At 35.4% G+C, this 17,826-nt stretch overlaps 1 protein-coding gene across 4 annotated transcripts in view; it reads right to left on the reverse strand.

Moving 5' to 3' along the window:
- The window catches only part of STK3 (serine/threonine kinase 3), a 511,742-nt gene that overhangs the window by 390,883 nt on the left and 103,033 nt on the right, over positions 1-17,826 (reverse strand). For all 4 annotated transcript variants that reach the window (XM_074200516.1, XM_074200514.1, XM_074200515.1 and 1 more), the window contains one exon: positions 1,314-1,428. In XM_074200516.1, the coding sequence (XP_074056617.1) occupies positions 1,314-1,428 (115 nt within the window). The remainder of the gene's footprint in view (positions 1-1,313; positions 1,429-17,826) is intronic.

Consider the following 17,826-nt stretch of genomic DNA (forward strand, 5'->3'; position numbering starts at 1 on the left):
TCAATAGACTCTGAAAATTCAGAAGCATATTAGATTAACTGAGGTTTTTAACATTTTTTTTTACCTGGGATGGCTATAGTATTTAGAATACCCCAAATATAAAATAAACTTGCCTTTTTTCCCCAGCCCTTTCAGCCATTAAATAACATTAAATTATTAAGTAAAATCCAAACCAATTTACTATATATATTTTTAAAACTAAGCACTGTGTATTTTCTAATTTTTGAGTGTTTTTCAGAAGACACATTAATCCACACTACATTGATGTGCAAAAATGAGAGAATAAATGCTATACTTTATGAGATAATTAGACATATCCAACATCATTCTACATTAATAAATTAGCCTGCAAATATCTTGTAAGGTGAGAATTTAGACTGGTTCTAAGAAAATTCTAGCTCAGTACCTCCTAGAACCTTGATGTCCTCAACTTCATCTTGGCCATTTTCCATACATCTTCCCTTGCCACCCTCACCTCAACCCATATCATGCCAATTTCCATCTTTTTTTTCTAATAACTATAATCAAATCACCATCTTTATGACTTCCTGCATCATAACTTCTTTCCTTCTCCACACTACTCCCCAAAATAGGTTGTTACCTTCTCTTAAACTAAGTTCCTTGATAGCAAGAATTGTATGTCTAGATTATATTTATATCTCTAGTACTTAGCTCCTCCAAGGGTCATAGGATCATAAATTTAGAACTAAAAGGAACACTCATTTAACTAATGAGGAAAATGATATACAGTGAAGTTAATCATTTGATTTAGTCTGGGGCAGTATTTGAACCTAGCTCCATCACATCATTCTTTCCCTCATTCATTGACTTATTCAATTGTTCTTTTTCACCAAATATTTCTTTCCCAAAAATGCTTCTGAATATAGATCCTTTAAAATTCTTTTTTAAAGTATGGACCTCTGATTTCTCTAGGGTCCAGAGACACAGCCACTAGGTGGTGCAGTAGAGAGCATTGGACCTGGACTATGTACTCAAATCCTGCCTCAAACATGAACTATCTGTGTAACCCTGGGCAAGTCACTTATCTGCTGTTTGCCTCAATCTTTTAAAAAAAATGGGGATATACCAGAACCCACTTCCTAGGGTTCCTATGAAGGATCAAATGAGCTATTTGTTGAGTGAGTTATAAACCTTAAAGTGATATATAAATGCCAGCTCTAGCCACCATCACAGAGGGAACACCAACTTCAGACAACCCACTATCCATTATGCCATATTCTCAATCTCTCTGTAGGAAAAAAAGATTAGGAAATTAATTTTAAATTAAAATACAGCATTGAAAAATCACTTACTGTCTTATTCCGTAACCGAATTATGTCTGAAACAGAACCAGCTCCACAGTATTCCATAACAATCCAAAGGTCAGTGTTCTTAAAGTAACTGCCATAGTACTTTACAACATAGGGGCTAAAGAGAAACAAAAAAACGATTAAAACTTTATAAATTCCAGAAGTAGAGATTTCCCCCAATAAATGGTATTTTAAACACATCATGATGTTACAAGTGAATGTCATTATCTGAATTACATCAATTCTGCACAGTTAGGCTTTAATCCATGAATGGAATTAAATAAGATCATAAACCATAGGAACAAATTTCCAGTTGTTTACGTCATTCCCAAGATAATATAGACTTAATTTATATAAATTCTATATTCTACTAATCAAATACACATTATGACAATAGTGTTCCAGATAATATTTAACATAATTTAACATAAAGCACCTAAAGACACATTTTATAACCACTACCTCTGGAGTATAGGCCCTCTACAAACCATATGGTTTCAATGAAATATTAACATTCAAATAAAAAAAGATGCTATTTCAAGATTGCTACCAATAAAAAAAAAATACTCTCTCCTGGTTTATCCTTTGAAAATACTGGGTCTTAATGCATTTTGGGAAATTACACAGTACTTTCAAGTATTTTCAATAATCCTGAACTGGGAAAAAAATCCGTCTTGAACACCAGCATTCTCCTAGTGGTGCCACATGAATGAGCTTCATGGAATAGAACAATTTCCAAAGAATTAAAGTCATAAACAATTCCCAAGACATAAGAAAGGCACATAGAATGCAAAAGTAGCTTATAACAGTTACCAAAAGTGTCTTCAATGATGAAAGGAACAAACAGTATGTGCTACCAATAAAAGAGAGAGAGAGAGAGAGAGAGAGAGAGAGAGAGAGAGAGAGAGAGAGAGAGAGATAAAATAGGCTTCAAGGATAAAACTCAGCAAGAGATGGACAATGCCCTGGTACCCTGGAGATGGGGAAAAAATCACAAGGACTGTAAACTCAAGTGAACTGTGTATATGTTTTATGGAATTTTTATGGTAGAAAATGAACAACAGTGGTACAGGATGAGAGGGTATAAAATGAATGTGATCAGACTCACTGAACACAAACTGTTATCAAGTACAAAAAATGTCTAAACATTTCCAAACAAAATTCAAAATTATAAACTCTTCCAAAATGTTTTAAGTTGTTATATTAATGTACTCAAAAGTCAACGTAACTTGCATTGATTATGAACGTAGTATGAAGCAAGTAATGAAGCTTAAGATACAAAGAAATGGATTAAAAAAATACCTGCTCTCAAGGAGATCACAAATCTTAGGGAAAAGACATGTAAAACAATTGTACAAAGAAGATATATAAAGGGTAAATTGGAATTTGTCTCAGAGGTAAGATTACAGTTAGGAAAAGACTTCTTGGAAAAAGTGAGACTATATAAGGGACTTGAAGGAAACCAGAGAAGTTAGAAGGCACAGAATTCCAGCAACAATGCTGGGAGTCAGAAGATAAAATTTCTTATGCAAGAAATAATTAAGAGGTCAGGGTCACTGAATTAAAGAGTACATGAAAGAGAATAAGGGGTAAAAAGGTTGGAAAGATACAAAGAAATCAAAGGTGATACTATGAGTTTGGGGGGAAAGAAAGTAAAAGTTGTATAGGACTCTTAGCCAGCTAAGTGGCTAAGAGGGATGCACTGGAATATTAAAAAGCTGCCCTAAAAACAGTCTTAAGTCCCTTTTCAGAAACTGAAAGACATTTTAATGCCTTATTTGGTTTAGGTGTCTGAGCTCTTGTGAATCTGATTTTTTTGTAATAAAGATTATCTCATACCTAAAGTTTTTTAGCACCTTGAATGCTTTTAAAGAGCTCAAGACACTCTTACCCACTTTTTAAAGAGGAGTTATGCTATGCCAAAAAGTTTATTAGAAGATTTTCCTAGAACAACCTTGGGTGTGGTTATCAAGCCAAAGGAAAAAACTATCTTGCAGAAAGCCCCAGAAATGTATATGGTTCAAGTAAGCCTAAAGTCTTAGAGCCCTGAGCCATGGGTTAAGCAAATAAACTGTGTATACCTGAAACAATTATTACAAAGTAAGGTACAAGATGTTGAGTGACATATCCAGTAAATGATATAGAGTAGTTCAGGGAAGAAAATGATCATAGCAAAGTAGCCTAGGAAGACTACATGGAGTAGCTAGGATCAAATCAAAACTAAAGGAAGGGCCAGATTTCTAAATGTGGAAAATTAGAAGGCTTTTCAGACAAGGAAAAACATGGAGTGCTAGATAAAATATGTTGGAAGATATGTAGTAAGCTATGTAGTAAACTAGTAAGCTGAAATGGGTGTTGTAGGAGATGAAATAGGAGAAACACATAAATCCAGACTATAAAAAGCCTTAAATGAATGGCTTAGGAATATAGATTTTATCATCTAAAAAAACAGTAACTAGGATTTTTGAGGAACAATAGAGAGGTACAAAAAGCTAGTTCCAAATATAATCTCCATCCTTTGTTTTATGCCTTCTTCACTGGCTGCTCCCCCATGTCTTTCCTACCACCTGACTTCCTTAATTTTCTTCAAGACTCCACTCAAATCCCACGTTCCGCAGGAAGCTTTCAAGATTTCTCTCTCTCTCTCTCTCTCTCTCTCTCTCCCTCTCTCCCTCCCTCCTTCCCTTCCTCCCTCCCTCTCTCTCTCTGGTTGTTAATCAGGGCATCAATGCTAAATTACCTGCAAAACCTGGCATATATTCCAATCCCAGGCTCCTATGACACTATTATGACTTTCAGGTCTCAGATGGTTCTCTCCAGATATTTCAAAATTCACAAGACTGTACCTCTAGTCCTTTCATTCAAAAAAAAAGAATGAATGCCAAGATGACCAAAAACATAAGACCCAAACTTACCAGTCACACATTAGTCTCAAAGGGAGAGGTCTCATCTTACACTGTCTCACAGGACACCATCAGCAAAGGAGTAAAGAAAACAGAGGTCCAACCAAGAGAGAGGGGAAAAAGCTGATGAAGGTTTTTTGAAGAAGCCTCAAGCTCTACTTCTGATGAGACTGGTATTCAATATATAGTATGAATAGAATTCTACAAATACTAAACGAGAACCCAGTACAGTGTCTCTGCAAGCTCCAAGGTCTCTCCAAGGTACTTTCATTACACATCATCCCAACTCTACTTAGAAGCAGGCTTCTCAGCTCTTTTTAGGCAGCAAGCAGGCTAATGCATTCTGCCCAAGCTAACAAGGACAGGGCTTATTGTCCAGACCTCCATTACAAAAATAACACAAAACACCTAAAACTAAATTCAATGCTCACTCCTGCTTCCAGAATAATGATGTCTGAAACACAGTTCCCCTCCACCCAGCTGTTGTTGTTTCATTCTTTATTTTCTAAAAGGTCAAATGACATCACAGGTCAATGCCTTGAACTGATTTTTAAATGAGGCAGAGTTTCACTAAAGTCCAGTGGTAAGGATGACTGGTGATGGGCCAGAATGCATTTTGGCAACTTCAAGGTCTTACCAAGCTCAAAGTGCTCCACATGACCTACTTCAGCTATCTTCACAACCACTTGAACAAATTGTTCTCATCCATCCATTCCACTGGGGAAAATCTTCACATGCTTAGGAAAGACATTCCCCCAAAAGGCTCAAGATCTAACAGTGACCCTTAATCAAATTTAGCCTGTCTGCTCAAGGTAGTTCACCATGTTAAAGTTTCTCAAAATCACAGGTGAGAGTTGATTGAAGGTGGACACCAAAGGTGGATGAGCAACCCTGAGAAAGACTTGGCAGCTCATGTAACAACAGAGGTACTAGTCCTGCCCAAATACCCTATACAAAGTCCTTTCAGTAAAGTTGCTAAGACTATATATGAAGAATATTGCAAAGTCAGATGCATTCATCTGTAATTTGGGTTATTTAACTGGTTTTCTTGTTATAATGCAAGAACATATGAGAGTATAGTATAGAGTGCTGCTGCTCATTATTTGGAATATAACAAATGCTTCTTGGATTAGACTTTATACCTCTCTGATGCACAAGGCATTTTTATTATAGTTCTTTTGGTAATCGACTAGGAAAACATTATAAAAGGATCAGGATCAGTACAACCCAGGAGACAGTAAATTATGTCAAATTCTTCAAGGATCTGTGATTACATATGGGAACTCCCACTACCTACTCAGATCATGAGAGCCTCAGTTAGACACAGAGAGCTACCTGAGGTTTAAACGACTTGTCAAGATTCACATAGCTAGTCTATTCCAAGGCAGGATTTGAATTCAGATATTCCTAACTCAAAGGACAGCAGACTTTGTTGCTTTACTGAATTATAACATAGCTGTGAAGTATTTTTAATTTTCAAACTGTTTCCACAAAGGACCATAGATTCTGCTCCTTTTATAAAGGAAGAAACCTGAGACAGAAAATAAATGACTTGCTCAATGTTACATAGTTAATTAAGTAAGTAGCAGAGATTTTCAGATTCAAAATTTTCTATAGTCTTATATTATCCTCTGAATAATTCCATGGATCAGGAAGAACAAGTATTTTAACTCCATATGATGTATGAGAGAACTAAGGACCAAAAAAGTGATGTGGCAGGTTGGTAGAGACCTGATTCAAATGCTAGCCTTGAGTTTTTCTTATAAGTATATATTCTTAATGAAGTAAATTTCCTTATTCACCTGAAGTTAAACACAAGTCACCCTTTTTTGATCTTCTCACCCAAAAGTCACTGATTCATTGAACAAATATTTATTTAACATCAAAACTGCATTTTGGAATAAAGAGAAGAAAGACTTTTTAAGGGAGATGGTACTTAAAATAGGTCTTTAAGAAACATTAGAATAACAAAAAGAGACGAAGTGAGCATTTCAAGCAGAAGAGTATCACAGGGCTTTTGATAAATAGAAATACCCAATAAAACCAATGTTACATGATCGAAGCAATTTTTTTAATCTTTTTTAATATTTATTTATTTATTTAAAGCAATGGGGTTAATAATAGTGACTTGCCCAAGGTCATACCGTTAGGTAATTATTAAGTTACTGAGGCCACATTTGAACTCAGGTCCTCCTGTCTCCAGGGCCGGTACTCTATCCACTGTGCCACCTAGTTGTCCCCAAGTCAAATATCTTTAAAACGTCAGTTATCCTCTTATCTGCTTTCTACTCTTTCTTTATAAAAAAGATAAATATCAACAAGTGGTAGCCCTAGATTATTCATACTATCTTAAGCATCTGCATAAAAATGTTCTTCACTGATTTCCCACAGTGCCTAAAAATGTTGAGTGCACAAAGTCATTCCAAGGACACACAGCCCAAAGTTGATCAGAGAAGTGGCGTTCATTTCCATTGCATAGTTTGTCCTGAAGGCAGTGATAGCAACTTTGAAAATTCCCACTGCATAGAGGAATGGGTGAAGAAAGACACTAGTACATGGTGAGAGCTTCTGGTTCTAATGTACTGCCATCTACAATGAATTACTCTTAGTTAATTAGGCCTAGAAAACAGGTGGATAAGTTTTCCTGAGGTTTGTCTAGGGTAAACCTTGTTTTAGCCATTCATTTTTCTCTCTCCCAATATCTCTTCTTCTACTGTTTTATCACACTACCTTTTCCCACTACTCCTCCAGTCTCTTCCTTCCATCCTCCTTTTCCCTTCTAATTCCTCTCACCTGTAGAACACCCTTAATCCAAAACATATATATATTATTTGTATCTACATTACCCACTTTTATATCCCATTTATATACTAATTCTACCTCTTACCTCAAGCCTAATATCAATTCTCATTCTTTAGTTCCCACCTTCATGTCATATTTCTTTAACTCTATACTCCCTGCCCAAAAATCAAAATAGTAACAATATAAAAACTAAGAATGTAGGGAAATAGAAAGATGTATAAGCAAATGGGGGAAAGTGTGTGTGTGTGTGTGTGTGTGTGTGTGTGAGAGAGAGAGAGAGAGAGAGAGAGAGAGAGAGAGAAAGAGAGAGAACTTTTTGTATTTTACAAAGAAAAAGTATTTGATTGATTTACACACACACACACACACACACACACACACACACAGACATTCATTATCTGACACGTCTTCATTGACTGAATAAAGAAATGTTGTTCCTTTAATTTCTACTATTTAAATTATGCACCACAATGTAATGGCTACAATATAGAGCCAGAAAAGACAAGGGTTCAATTTCTGTGCCTGATATCATAGCTATATTGACCATAATTAAGTATCTTAACCTATATCAAGTCTAGTTTTCTCCTATAATAACAATATAAATCAAATGATATAATAAAATATTTTGTAAAATCTTAAAGAGCCATTAAGAAAGACCTCAGTTAATTATAATATTGACACTAAATTCTCATTATAGCACAAAATTAATAACTGCTTGGGAGAATACAAAGTGAGTAGTTTTCCAAATCTGATTACAAGTAAAATGTCACTGAATTTATTGATTTTTTTTACTGTGAATTTAAACATCAGCAAATGTGAATATTTCAATATTCAATATCAATATAAAGAGAAAAAGAAATTTCTTTTGCATGGGTTTTTTTAATCATAAACAACTATTTGGGGATAAAATGAAGCAAGTTTTAGGGAAAACTACTTTTAGAATTTAGAATTTTATAATTTCTCAGAATTCTCTTCCAAAGACAAACACAAGTTAGACAAAACCAAGAATCAAGTTTGTTCTTTGGTACCTTAAGACTATTCAGTCACTTTGCTACCCAATACTTATAACATATGGGCCTAATATAAAAAACCTAAAAATAAACAGATTTTTACTATCTCAGCAGAACAGAAGCACACTCCAGAACAAAAGACTTTCCTTTTGAGAACAGTCTGCCCACAGTCTCTTGAGATTAAGTCTCTGAAACTGTCAGCAAAAACCAATCATCTGATTTCAACTGCTGTGACAGGCACCAGCTCAGAGATGACTATAATCCAAACCACAAAACAACTTTGCAGATTAAAGTCAAAAATTTAAATTGCATCTAGAAATATTAGAAACCTTCACATTACAGGTGTAAAGAAATTCTCATTATCATGAGTAAACAAAAAGGCAAATGCAGCTTTTAAGTAGACAAGAGGATCATAAATAATAATCACTACAGAGATCAGACATTTAGAACTATCATTAAAAAACTTGCTACTGAATAGTTGTATAGAATTGTCATGTAACTCTCACACAGAGCAGGTAATTAATAAATATTTGTGATTTCAAGAGGAAAGAGAAGGGCAAACAGAATTTATATACTTAGAAAAATGTGAAGATGAGACACAAAATCTAAATTAATTTTCTAAAATTAATTAATTCTTTTAATTTCCTAGGAAATATGCAACAGTGACAGACTCCAAGAGAGCAAACAAGACAAGATAAATAGGTAGGTAGAAGAATCCAACCAATTCAACAGACATTTAGTAAGCACCTATTATGTTCAAAGAACAGTGCTGAATTCTGTGAATATGAAAATCAAAATAAAACAGTCCTGCAGGGAGAGAGTATGACATGTACAGATATAAGTATAACACAAAGTAAAGAGTAATGGGATGAAAATAGAGAAAGATCCAAAGTATATTAAGAGTATGAGAACTATTTTAGCTGAGGGAAGAAATGAAGCAAGGTTTGTGAGGAAGCAAAACCTAAACTGAAGGATTTAAAATATAGGGTGCTTTATGAATTTGATTGCCAAGACAAAAAAAAAATTTCTGGGGTAGCGGGTCCACAAAAAATTGGTTTCTCTTCAACAAAATGGGAAAGAACAATGGATTTTGAGTCAAAGAAGTTAGGCTAGAATCCCGGTTCTGATTCTTATGTTACATGAGGCAAATCACTGAATTTTTCATTTTCTTCATGTATAACATAAGAGGGACTTAGTGACCTGCAAATTCTAAATAAGATCATATGATTCATGGGAAAATACAACTCTACATCAAAACTAAACTTTTGAAGTCTAAATATAAAAGCAGACACATAAAGAAGGAACTGTTTCAATCTACTATACAGTTAATGATTTCATTTCAAAGAACAATAACAGCATGATACTTAACTTTCATGCCCACACCCCAAGTGAATGGTAGGGTACAACAACAGTTGTTTAACTACAATAGTAATCTCAGAACCTTAGTCTACATACCAATCCCACATCTGTCTCTACATAGTGCTGTCTACATCCTTCTATTTGTCCTCCTCTCATTACCTTTAAATGGCAAAAATCTATATCAAGTATTTTCTATTTATTTTATTTACTGATTACTTCCTTTATTTTTAATTTTAAAATTAGAGAAGTGAAGTACTTTTCTCTCTCTTAAAACAATAAACTCTAAAATGAAATTAAATTATATTTTACTTTATTCGTGATGTCTTTTTTCCTGTAAGTTTCCCTATTATATATCAAACTGCTTCTAGATATTTCAGAATAATCATATTTTTAACTAGAACTCTAGCATTCATTAAAGTTAGTATATATAAAAAAGATAAAGCTTCTCCATTCCAAAGAAAATCACTTACTGCTAAGCATTCTCCTTGAGAATAACCTATAGATTAATTTAGCTAAAAGAGTTACAAGTAAATTCAACTATATGAACTCAAATCACATTTGAAATGTACTTTCAAAAAACTACACTATGCATCACTAGTTAGTTTTTAGAACCAATAATCATGTACATAAAAATGTTATTTTCTCAAAAGTCATCCAACAGAATAGTGATCAAAAGTTATGAACAGTGCTGAATTCTGTGAATATGAAATTCTGAAAATGAATTGTAAAGTATTAGCAACCACATGAATATTCCAAATCACTAATAATAAAGAGATATTAAATGAGATCATCTGTACTCAAAGAATTTACGATGTATTTTGAAAAATAAAACAAAGCTGATAGGTATACATCAGAAGAGTTAAATAACAAAAAAGTAATGGGATCCCATTACTCTTTCCTTTGTGCTACATTTATCTCTGTATATGTCACACTCACTCCTTGCAATGTGTGCTTTTGTGTGTAATTTATTTTGATTTTCAAAAAGGTTTCACCTATCAAGTTGGCAAAGATGATAAAAGATGTCAATGTTGGAAGGATAATGGAAAGACAGAAACACTGATGTACAGCTGAAATTGTAAAATGCAAAAACCTTACTGGAATGCAATTTAGAATTATGCAAATAACTTGACTAAAATATCTGTAGATCTTTTGAACCAGAGTTCCTCATCACTAGACATATATACATATACATATATATTTATATAAATATTTATAGTAGTGATATTTGTAGTGGTAAAGAACTGAAAACTGTCCATGTGATACAAGAATGTAATGAAATAGTATTACTTGAGCAGAGGGAAACAACAAACATGATGAATATGAAAAGACATGGAAAGACTTACATTAACTGATACAAAATGAAATAAGTACAGCTAGGAAAGCAATAGTTACAAAAAATTTAAATGGAAAGAAAAATATCCACCAAACAATCTAAATTAGTGTTGCTAAGTTAAAGAGAGCAAACTTTGGTCCAAAGGAAGACATAAGAAGATACTATATCTCTTGCTCTCGAAAGAGGAGGTCTGCATAAATAGAACAACTTGCAATTCCAGTCTCATAACTCATTGGTATGGGACTCTCTTCATTGATGGAATTGAAATGCCCTGCTCTGCAAGAGAAGCAAAGCACAGCTCAGAGCGGGGGGGACAGAAAGGGACAGAGACAGTCAGAGAACTTCACTCTTTCAAATTTCTTTGAGCTTTCTGCAAGTTGCCTAGTTTTTTCCAGTGCTTCCTCTTTACAAGACAAAAGATAGAAAAGATCAATGTCACTCAGAGACTTCAGGGCACAGCTCCTTCAATAAGAGCTACAATACTCTTTTAGCTTAACTGAGTTACCTCCCAATGTTCCTTCACTTTGTATTTTCTATTATTTGTTGTCTTATGTATTCTTTCTCTGGTTGCTATTTTGCTACTGATTTGGATTTATGGATTTTCTTGGCTAAATACTCTGTGTATTCATTGAACTAGTTAGTATTTGATGAGAAAAGTCACCACCCAATGTTAAAAAAAAAATAATCAGAAGTTATTCGATCATATCCCTTAAACTAATTTAAGGGAGAAGATGGATATAATTCTAGCCCAGTACTCCATCTCTTTGAGAGAGCAAAGTGGCCTACTTCCCAGGCTTCCTGTTTCCCTTTTGGGAAGGGGTGGGAGTGGGGAAGAAGGCTAGAGATATATTTTGCCTCCCTTCAAGACACAGAGAGATCTCTATATTAAATGACAGGGACAGTTCTCATTACAACTGGGCTGCAATATGTGGGGCCTCCCCACAATTGAATATATCAAATGTTTTTAATGTGCTGATCCAATTTTTTCCTTTCTTCATTTTTTTTATACTCTATGTAATAAATAATGGCTTTCAGGAAAGAGAGCTGAGAGTAGTGGAAGGTACAGGGGAAAGGAATGCAATGTAAAAAAAAGCATACCAATAAAAATCTATACTTGAAAAAAAGCTACAAATAATAAAAAAATTAGCTTCTTATAAAATATCTTCATGCTTCTTCTCCCCTTTGTTCCTGCTATCCCCTTCCCCCCACTGGGTTCTTCCACTGACTTCATTCAAGAAACTCAATTTTGAGAAAGGGCCCAAATCAAGTCAAGCTTCCTTCTTCAGACTGTCATTTTGCTTCAATTGTCTTCTCCCTCCTCTACCACCTCAACCCTATTCTCTCCAATTGGTGAATTCCCTGGGAATTTCCATTTTGAGGAAGATCCCAGTCAAGCCATCATGTCCCCAAGTAGGTAACTCCCCCTTCAGTTCACTTACAGTATTGTCTTCTGCCATGAGAATGTAAAATCCTTAAAGGCAGGACTGCATATAACCCTGGTACTTTGTTTTTGCATATCCCCCGGGTACTTTGCAAAGTAAAGAACTTAATAAATACTTATGGTCATAATACATTCTTGTTCACTCTCTGTCCCTTTTTTCCCCATTCTGCCCATCATCACTACAGAAGCAGCAGGTCACAAAGGACTAAGAGTCAATTTGTACTGCTCTTTGTCTCATGGGTTGATATATCTTTTGCTAAGATCATATTCAAAGTTACTATAGTAGTGACATCAAAGTTCACTGATCTCACATCACCAGAATAGATAAAATAGTTAAAATAATGAAGATAATAATGAAAAGTATGAAATATTGCAAGAATTATCAAAAAGTGACAAAGTAATAATGTGAACACATGTTCTATTGTTACCAATAGATTTGCTCAACCTACCACAAACTTTCCATTTAAAATAAAGCAATATCTGTAAAATACAATAAAGCAAAGAACAATAAAACAAGGAAAGAATGGAATGCTTTTTTAAAAAAAACTCATATATTCACATGTTAGTGAAGGCATAGAAGGAGAGAGAAGGAAGTGGAAGGCCAATGTTAAAAATCAGAGTTTTAGGGACATTACCAGGCATAAAGTACATAGGGAAGTAAGGATACCTATTTTATTTTAATATTGGCTATTGTGAGGAAAATAAAATGATATCTAAATTAAGGGTCAAAGGAAACTATGATTAGAAGCCAGAAGTTTGCATATCTTATCTTCCTTTTTTGTTCAGTTTTCTGTCAATCAATAACCCTACAATGACCTCTAAGTACTCAAGTGAAAAGGAAGTCAATTGATGAGGCAATCTATATTGTAGATACAGAATGAAAAATTTTTTAACTTGATTTTATAGATAATATAGGGCGGAGCCAAGATGGCAACAAGAGAGGATCCTCTCTTAGGTGTTCTCTCATAAAAATTATAAACTAAGGACTCTCTAACTAAATTTTTGAGAGACATAACCCACAGAGGTCTCCTACTCAAGGTAACCTGGAAAAGAGCAGAAAGGCTCTGCTCCCTGGGGTCGGAGGGGCGGCCAGCCAGAGGGGTGGCCCACCAGATCGAAAGAACTTCAGCCTCCTGGAGGCAGCCCCAGGGTGCTGGGAGCCGGCTCACAGGAGCGGGGTGGGGGTGGGGGGGGTTCCTGATATATGCCACAGGGAGCACCGGGCACAGCTTGGGGAAACAGTGGGGGACCTCTGCCAGGGCAAGCACGCAAAGCCCAGCCCTCAGAGCACACAGTGAGCATCATGGCCAAGGAAGTCCAGATCCAGGAAACAGAAGCAGGGAGAGCCTGTAAGCAGGAGCCCCCAGGGCATGAGCCCATTGAACCTAGGGAGGGGAGTGAAGAGAGAGAGACTGCAGAGCTCTGTCCTCTGCCCCTGGAACAGGACTCTGGGGCTCTGACCACAATCAGATCCTGATCGCAGTCTAGCCCCCCGATAGGACAACAGGGGCCCCCCCTACCTCAGCCCCGTGGCAGAGGGGGGCACTTATGGTCATTCACAGACCAGGAGGGAGGACAGAGTCTCACACACTGAGATACTTGTGAGAGTGTCCCAAAAGCTAAGGAAGCATGCCCAAAACAGTCTTAGTCTGGGAAAATGAGCAAGCAGAGAAAAAAGAGGAACACCATTGAGAAATATTTTGCCTGTGAGCCCAAGAAGGATCAAAATGCTCAGTCTGAAAGTGAGGAAGCACAAGATCCTGCATCTAAAGACTCCAAGAAAAACAGAAAATTGGGCTCAGGCTATGACAGAGCTCAAAAAAGACTTTGAAAATCAAATGAGGGAGTTAGAAGAAAAACTGGGAAAAGAAAGGAGAGAGATGCAGGAAAAACATGAAAATTAAGTCAGCAGCCTAGTCAAGGAAATAAAAAAAAATGCTGAAGAAAAATAGCATGCTAAAAACCAGCTTAGGTCAAATGGATAAAACAGTTCAAAAAGTTATTAAGCAGAAGAATGCTTTAAAAAGCAGAATTGGTCAGAAGGAAAGTTCTCTGAGGAAAAGAAATCCTTCAGACAAAGAACAGAACTCAAGGAGATTGCTAAATTTACAAGAAATCAGGACTCAATACTTCAAAACAGTGAAAAATTAGAAGAAAATGTGAAACATCTCATTGATAAGGAAAACAGATTTAGGAAAGATAATTTAAAAATTATTGGAAAACCTGAAAGTCATGATCAAGAAAAGAGCCTTGATATCATTTTCAAAGAATTACTACAGGAAAATTGCCCTGATATCCTAGAAGCAGAGGGCAAAATAGAAATGGAGAGAATTCACCAATCCCCCCAAGAAAGAGATCCCAAAAACCCAACCCCCAGGAATATTATATCCAAGTTCCAGAACTACCAAGTCAAAGAGAAAATATTACAAGCAGCCAGAAGGACACAATTCAAATACCGTGGAGCTGCAATCAGGATCTCACAGGACTTAGTAGCAACATTAAAAGCTCATAGGGCTTGGAATATAATATACCAGAAGGCAAAAGAGCTTGGAATGCAACCGAGAATCAACTACCCAGCAAAAAATGGAATGTCCTCTTCCAGGGAAAAAGATAGACTTTCAATGAACCAGAGGAATTTCAAATATTCCTGTTGGAATAGCCAGAGCTGAACAGAAGGTTTGATCTTCAAATACAGGACTCAGGTGAAGCATAGAGATTAGAGGAGAGGGGGGAAATATGAGGGACTTAATGAGGATGAACTGCATGTATTTCTGTATAGAAAAATGACACTGATAATACTCATATGAACCTTCTCAATTAACAGACAGGTAAAAGGAGATTTTATAGATGAAGCACAGGAGAAAGCTGAATCTGAAGATAAAATATGGTGTAAAAATAGAGTCAATAGAAAAAAGGGAAATGTAATGGGAGAAAGAAAAAGGAGAGGGGTAATAGGCTAAGATATTTCATATAAAAAGATTTATTTTATTACAATGAGCTATTGCAATGATATGGAAGGGGGGAAGGCAAGGGGGAATGAGAAAATTTTTGCTCTCATGAGAGGTGGCTAGGAGAGGAAACAGCATATATACTCAATGGGGTATAGACATGTGGAATAAGAAGGAGAGAAGGGGGGATGGGGGAAGGGGGGGGGATGTGAGTGATGGAGGAGAGGATGGACCATGGGGGAGAATGGTCATATATAACACATTTTCTTTTTTACTTCTTGCAAGGGGCTGGGATTGGAAGGCCTGTCTAGGACCATAGGGCCAGGTGGATTCTGGGCCTAAGGGGGTGGTAGGGGCCTAAGGGCCTCTTGGCCCCAGAACCAGGGGTCTGTCTGCTGCACCACTTAGCTACCCTACAGCAGAGTCAGAGTGAAAGGAGAGAAAAAATATAGTTCATGGTAGTGGAGAAATACGAAAGGAGGGAGTTGCGATCAGCAATGGCAGTGGTGGAATAATATGGAAGTAACTTTTGCGATGGACTTATCATAAAGAATGTGATCCACCTGCGACAGAGTTGGTGGTATTGGAACACAAACTGAAGCACATTTTTTATTATCATCATTATTATTATTATTTTGGGAGGGGGTGCAGGGCAAATGGGGCTGAGTGGCCTGCCTAGGGCTGTATAGCAGGGTGATCATTAGGTGTCTGAAGCCGGATTTGGACCTGGGTGCTCCTGGGTCAAGAGCCAGTGCTTTGTCCACCACCCAGCCACCCCTACTATTATTACTATTTTATTTTATTTTGGGTCTTTTTTTTCTTTTATAGGTTTTTGCAGGGCAGTGGGGTTGGGGTGGTGTGCATGCCACACAGCTGGGTGATTGTTGGGTGGACGGGGCCGGATATAGGCTTGGGTGCTCCTGGCTCCAGAGCTAGTACTCCAACCACTGCACCACCTGGCCATACCTATAATTATTACTATTATTTTTTAATTTTAATTTTTTCTCTCCCCTTTACTTTATTGCTCAAGCAAGTCTATATTTTTTGGGAGGAGGGGGTATTTTGTTTACTCTTAAACAAGAATATTTTATTAATGTATAAAAAACATTATTTGTACAAAATGAGAATAAATAAATATTAAAGAAAAAAGGAAAAAAATTAAAAAAATAAAAATAATACAAACTATTGAAGGGAATTAGAAGAAATCTAACAATCAACATGTTCTAAAGAATGAAAATTAAAATGTTTTCTATACTGCCACTTCTAAAATCTTTGACAGTGCATTAGATTAGCTGGATATAGCAAATTTCACACCACAAAATGCTAGAAATAAAAAAATTCTTGTGAAAAATACAATGTAAAAAATTAAAAATAGGGGTCAGCTGAGTAGTGCAGCGGATAGAGCACGAGTTCAGGAGTTAGGAGGACCTAAATTCAAATCCTATCTCATACACTTAATAATTGCCTAGCTATTGTCTTAAATAAAATTTAAAAAGAAAAAAAGACAATGTTTGTTTAAAAAAATCAAAATACTAAAAAACTGCAATTAAATTAAAGATTCTATATGGTACCATTAGGAAAATAGATCCAAATGTGATAGAATTTGTTCTGGTCTCATTTTAAATGAAATTTTTTATTATTATTATATTATTATCATCATTATTATTATTTATATGAATCAAGAAGTTTATTAGCAAACTTGAGTCACCCCAGTTATGTGATTTGTAATGTATTAAGATAAAGGGCCTAATATTAATTTGATAATTTGCCATTTTAAAAATGTTAGAAAAGTTTTGCTCTTATTTAAGTCCTTGGAGTTATGTATTTAATTGTTAAAAGGTTAAGGTAAATATGGTATAAAGAAAAAAATAAAGAGTTTAACTAGCTTCAATCTAAGATTAAGGTCTGATAAATATCTAGTTAATCATGTCTACTCACTCTTCAGGACAAATCTGTAGAAAGGTCATATTAAATCTAACATACAGAGATACTGGATATAATAAAAAAAATGGTTACTGTAATTTGTTATTATTAAATAGAATCTCAGGTGTTCTTGGTACTGCCAAACTGAGAATTATTTAATTACATCCCTCTATGAAAGTTCTCAAAGGCTTCTTTGCAGGAAACTAGTCACACCCCACCAGAAAACCCTAAAATTATATGCCTAGATCAAAATCAGCCTAGAATCATATAATGTTTTAGCCAAAAAGAATTTTAGCAAAAAAAAAATGACTGGTAAAAACTACCACTGTATGGAGTTGGAAAAACAATAAAACATATATACATATATATTTATAAATAAATATATATATAGTCAAGCATACTTTAAGATAACTTAATGATAACAGATGTGAATTTAAACTGTTTGTTAAACTTTATATTTATTCCTAATTATATAACTATATTAGGAATTAGGAGCTGACTACTTAAGTCAGCCCCTTATCTGATAAGTCTCAATGATGGATAAAAGAGGCAAAGGATTGAGAATTGGTCCATCCCTTTAAGGAAATAGGGGGCAAGGTTGGATGGAGTGGGGAATTATCACCACCTACCTTAACATATGTATGAATTTATGGAAAATAATTTTTTTTCTTTAAGTGCTAAGTGTACTGGGTATTCTTTGATACAGTAATATCACTACTGGGTCTGTATCCTGAAGAGATCATGAAAAGGGGTAAAAATCCTACATGTACAAAAATATTCATAGTAGCTCTGTAATG

Source organism: Macrotis lagotis, chromosome X (genome assembly GCF_037893015.1).
Source record: "Macrotis lagotis isolate mMagLag1 chromosome X, bilby.v1.9.chrom.fasta, whole genome shotgun sequence".
Classification (NCBI taxonomy): Eukaryota; Metazoa; Chordata; class Mammalia; order Peramelemorphia; family Peramelidae; genus Macrotis; species Macrotis lagotis.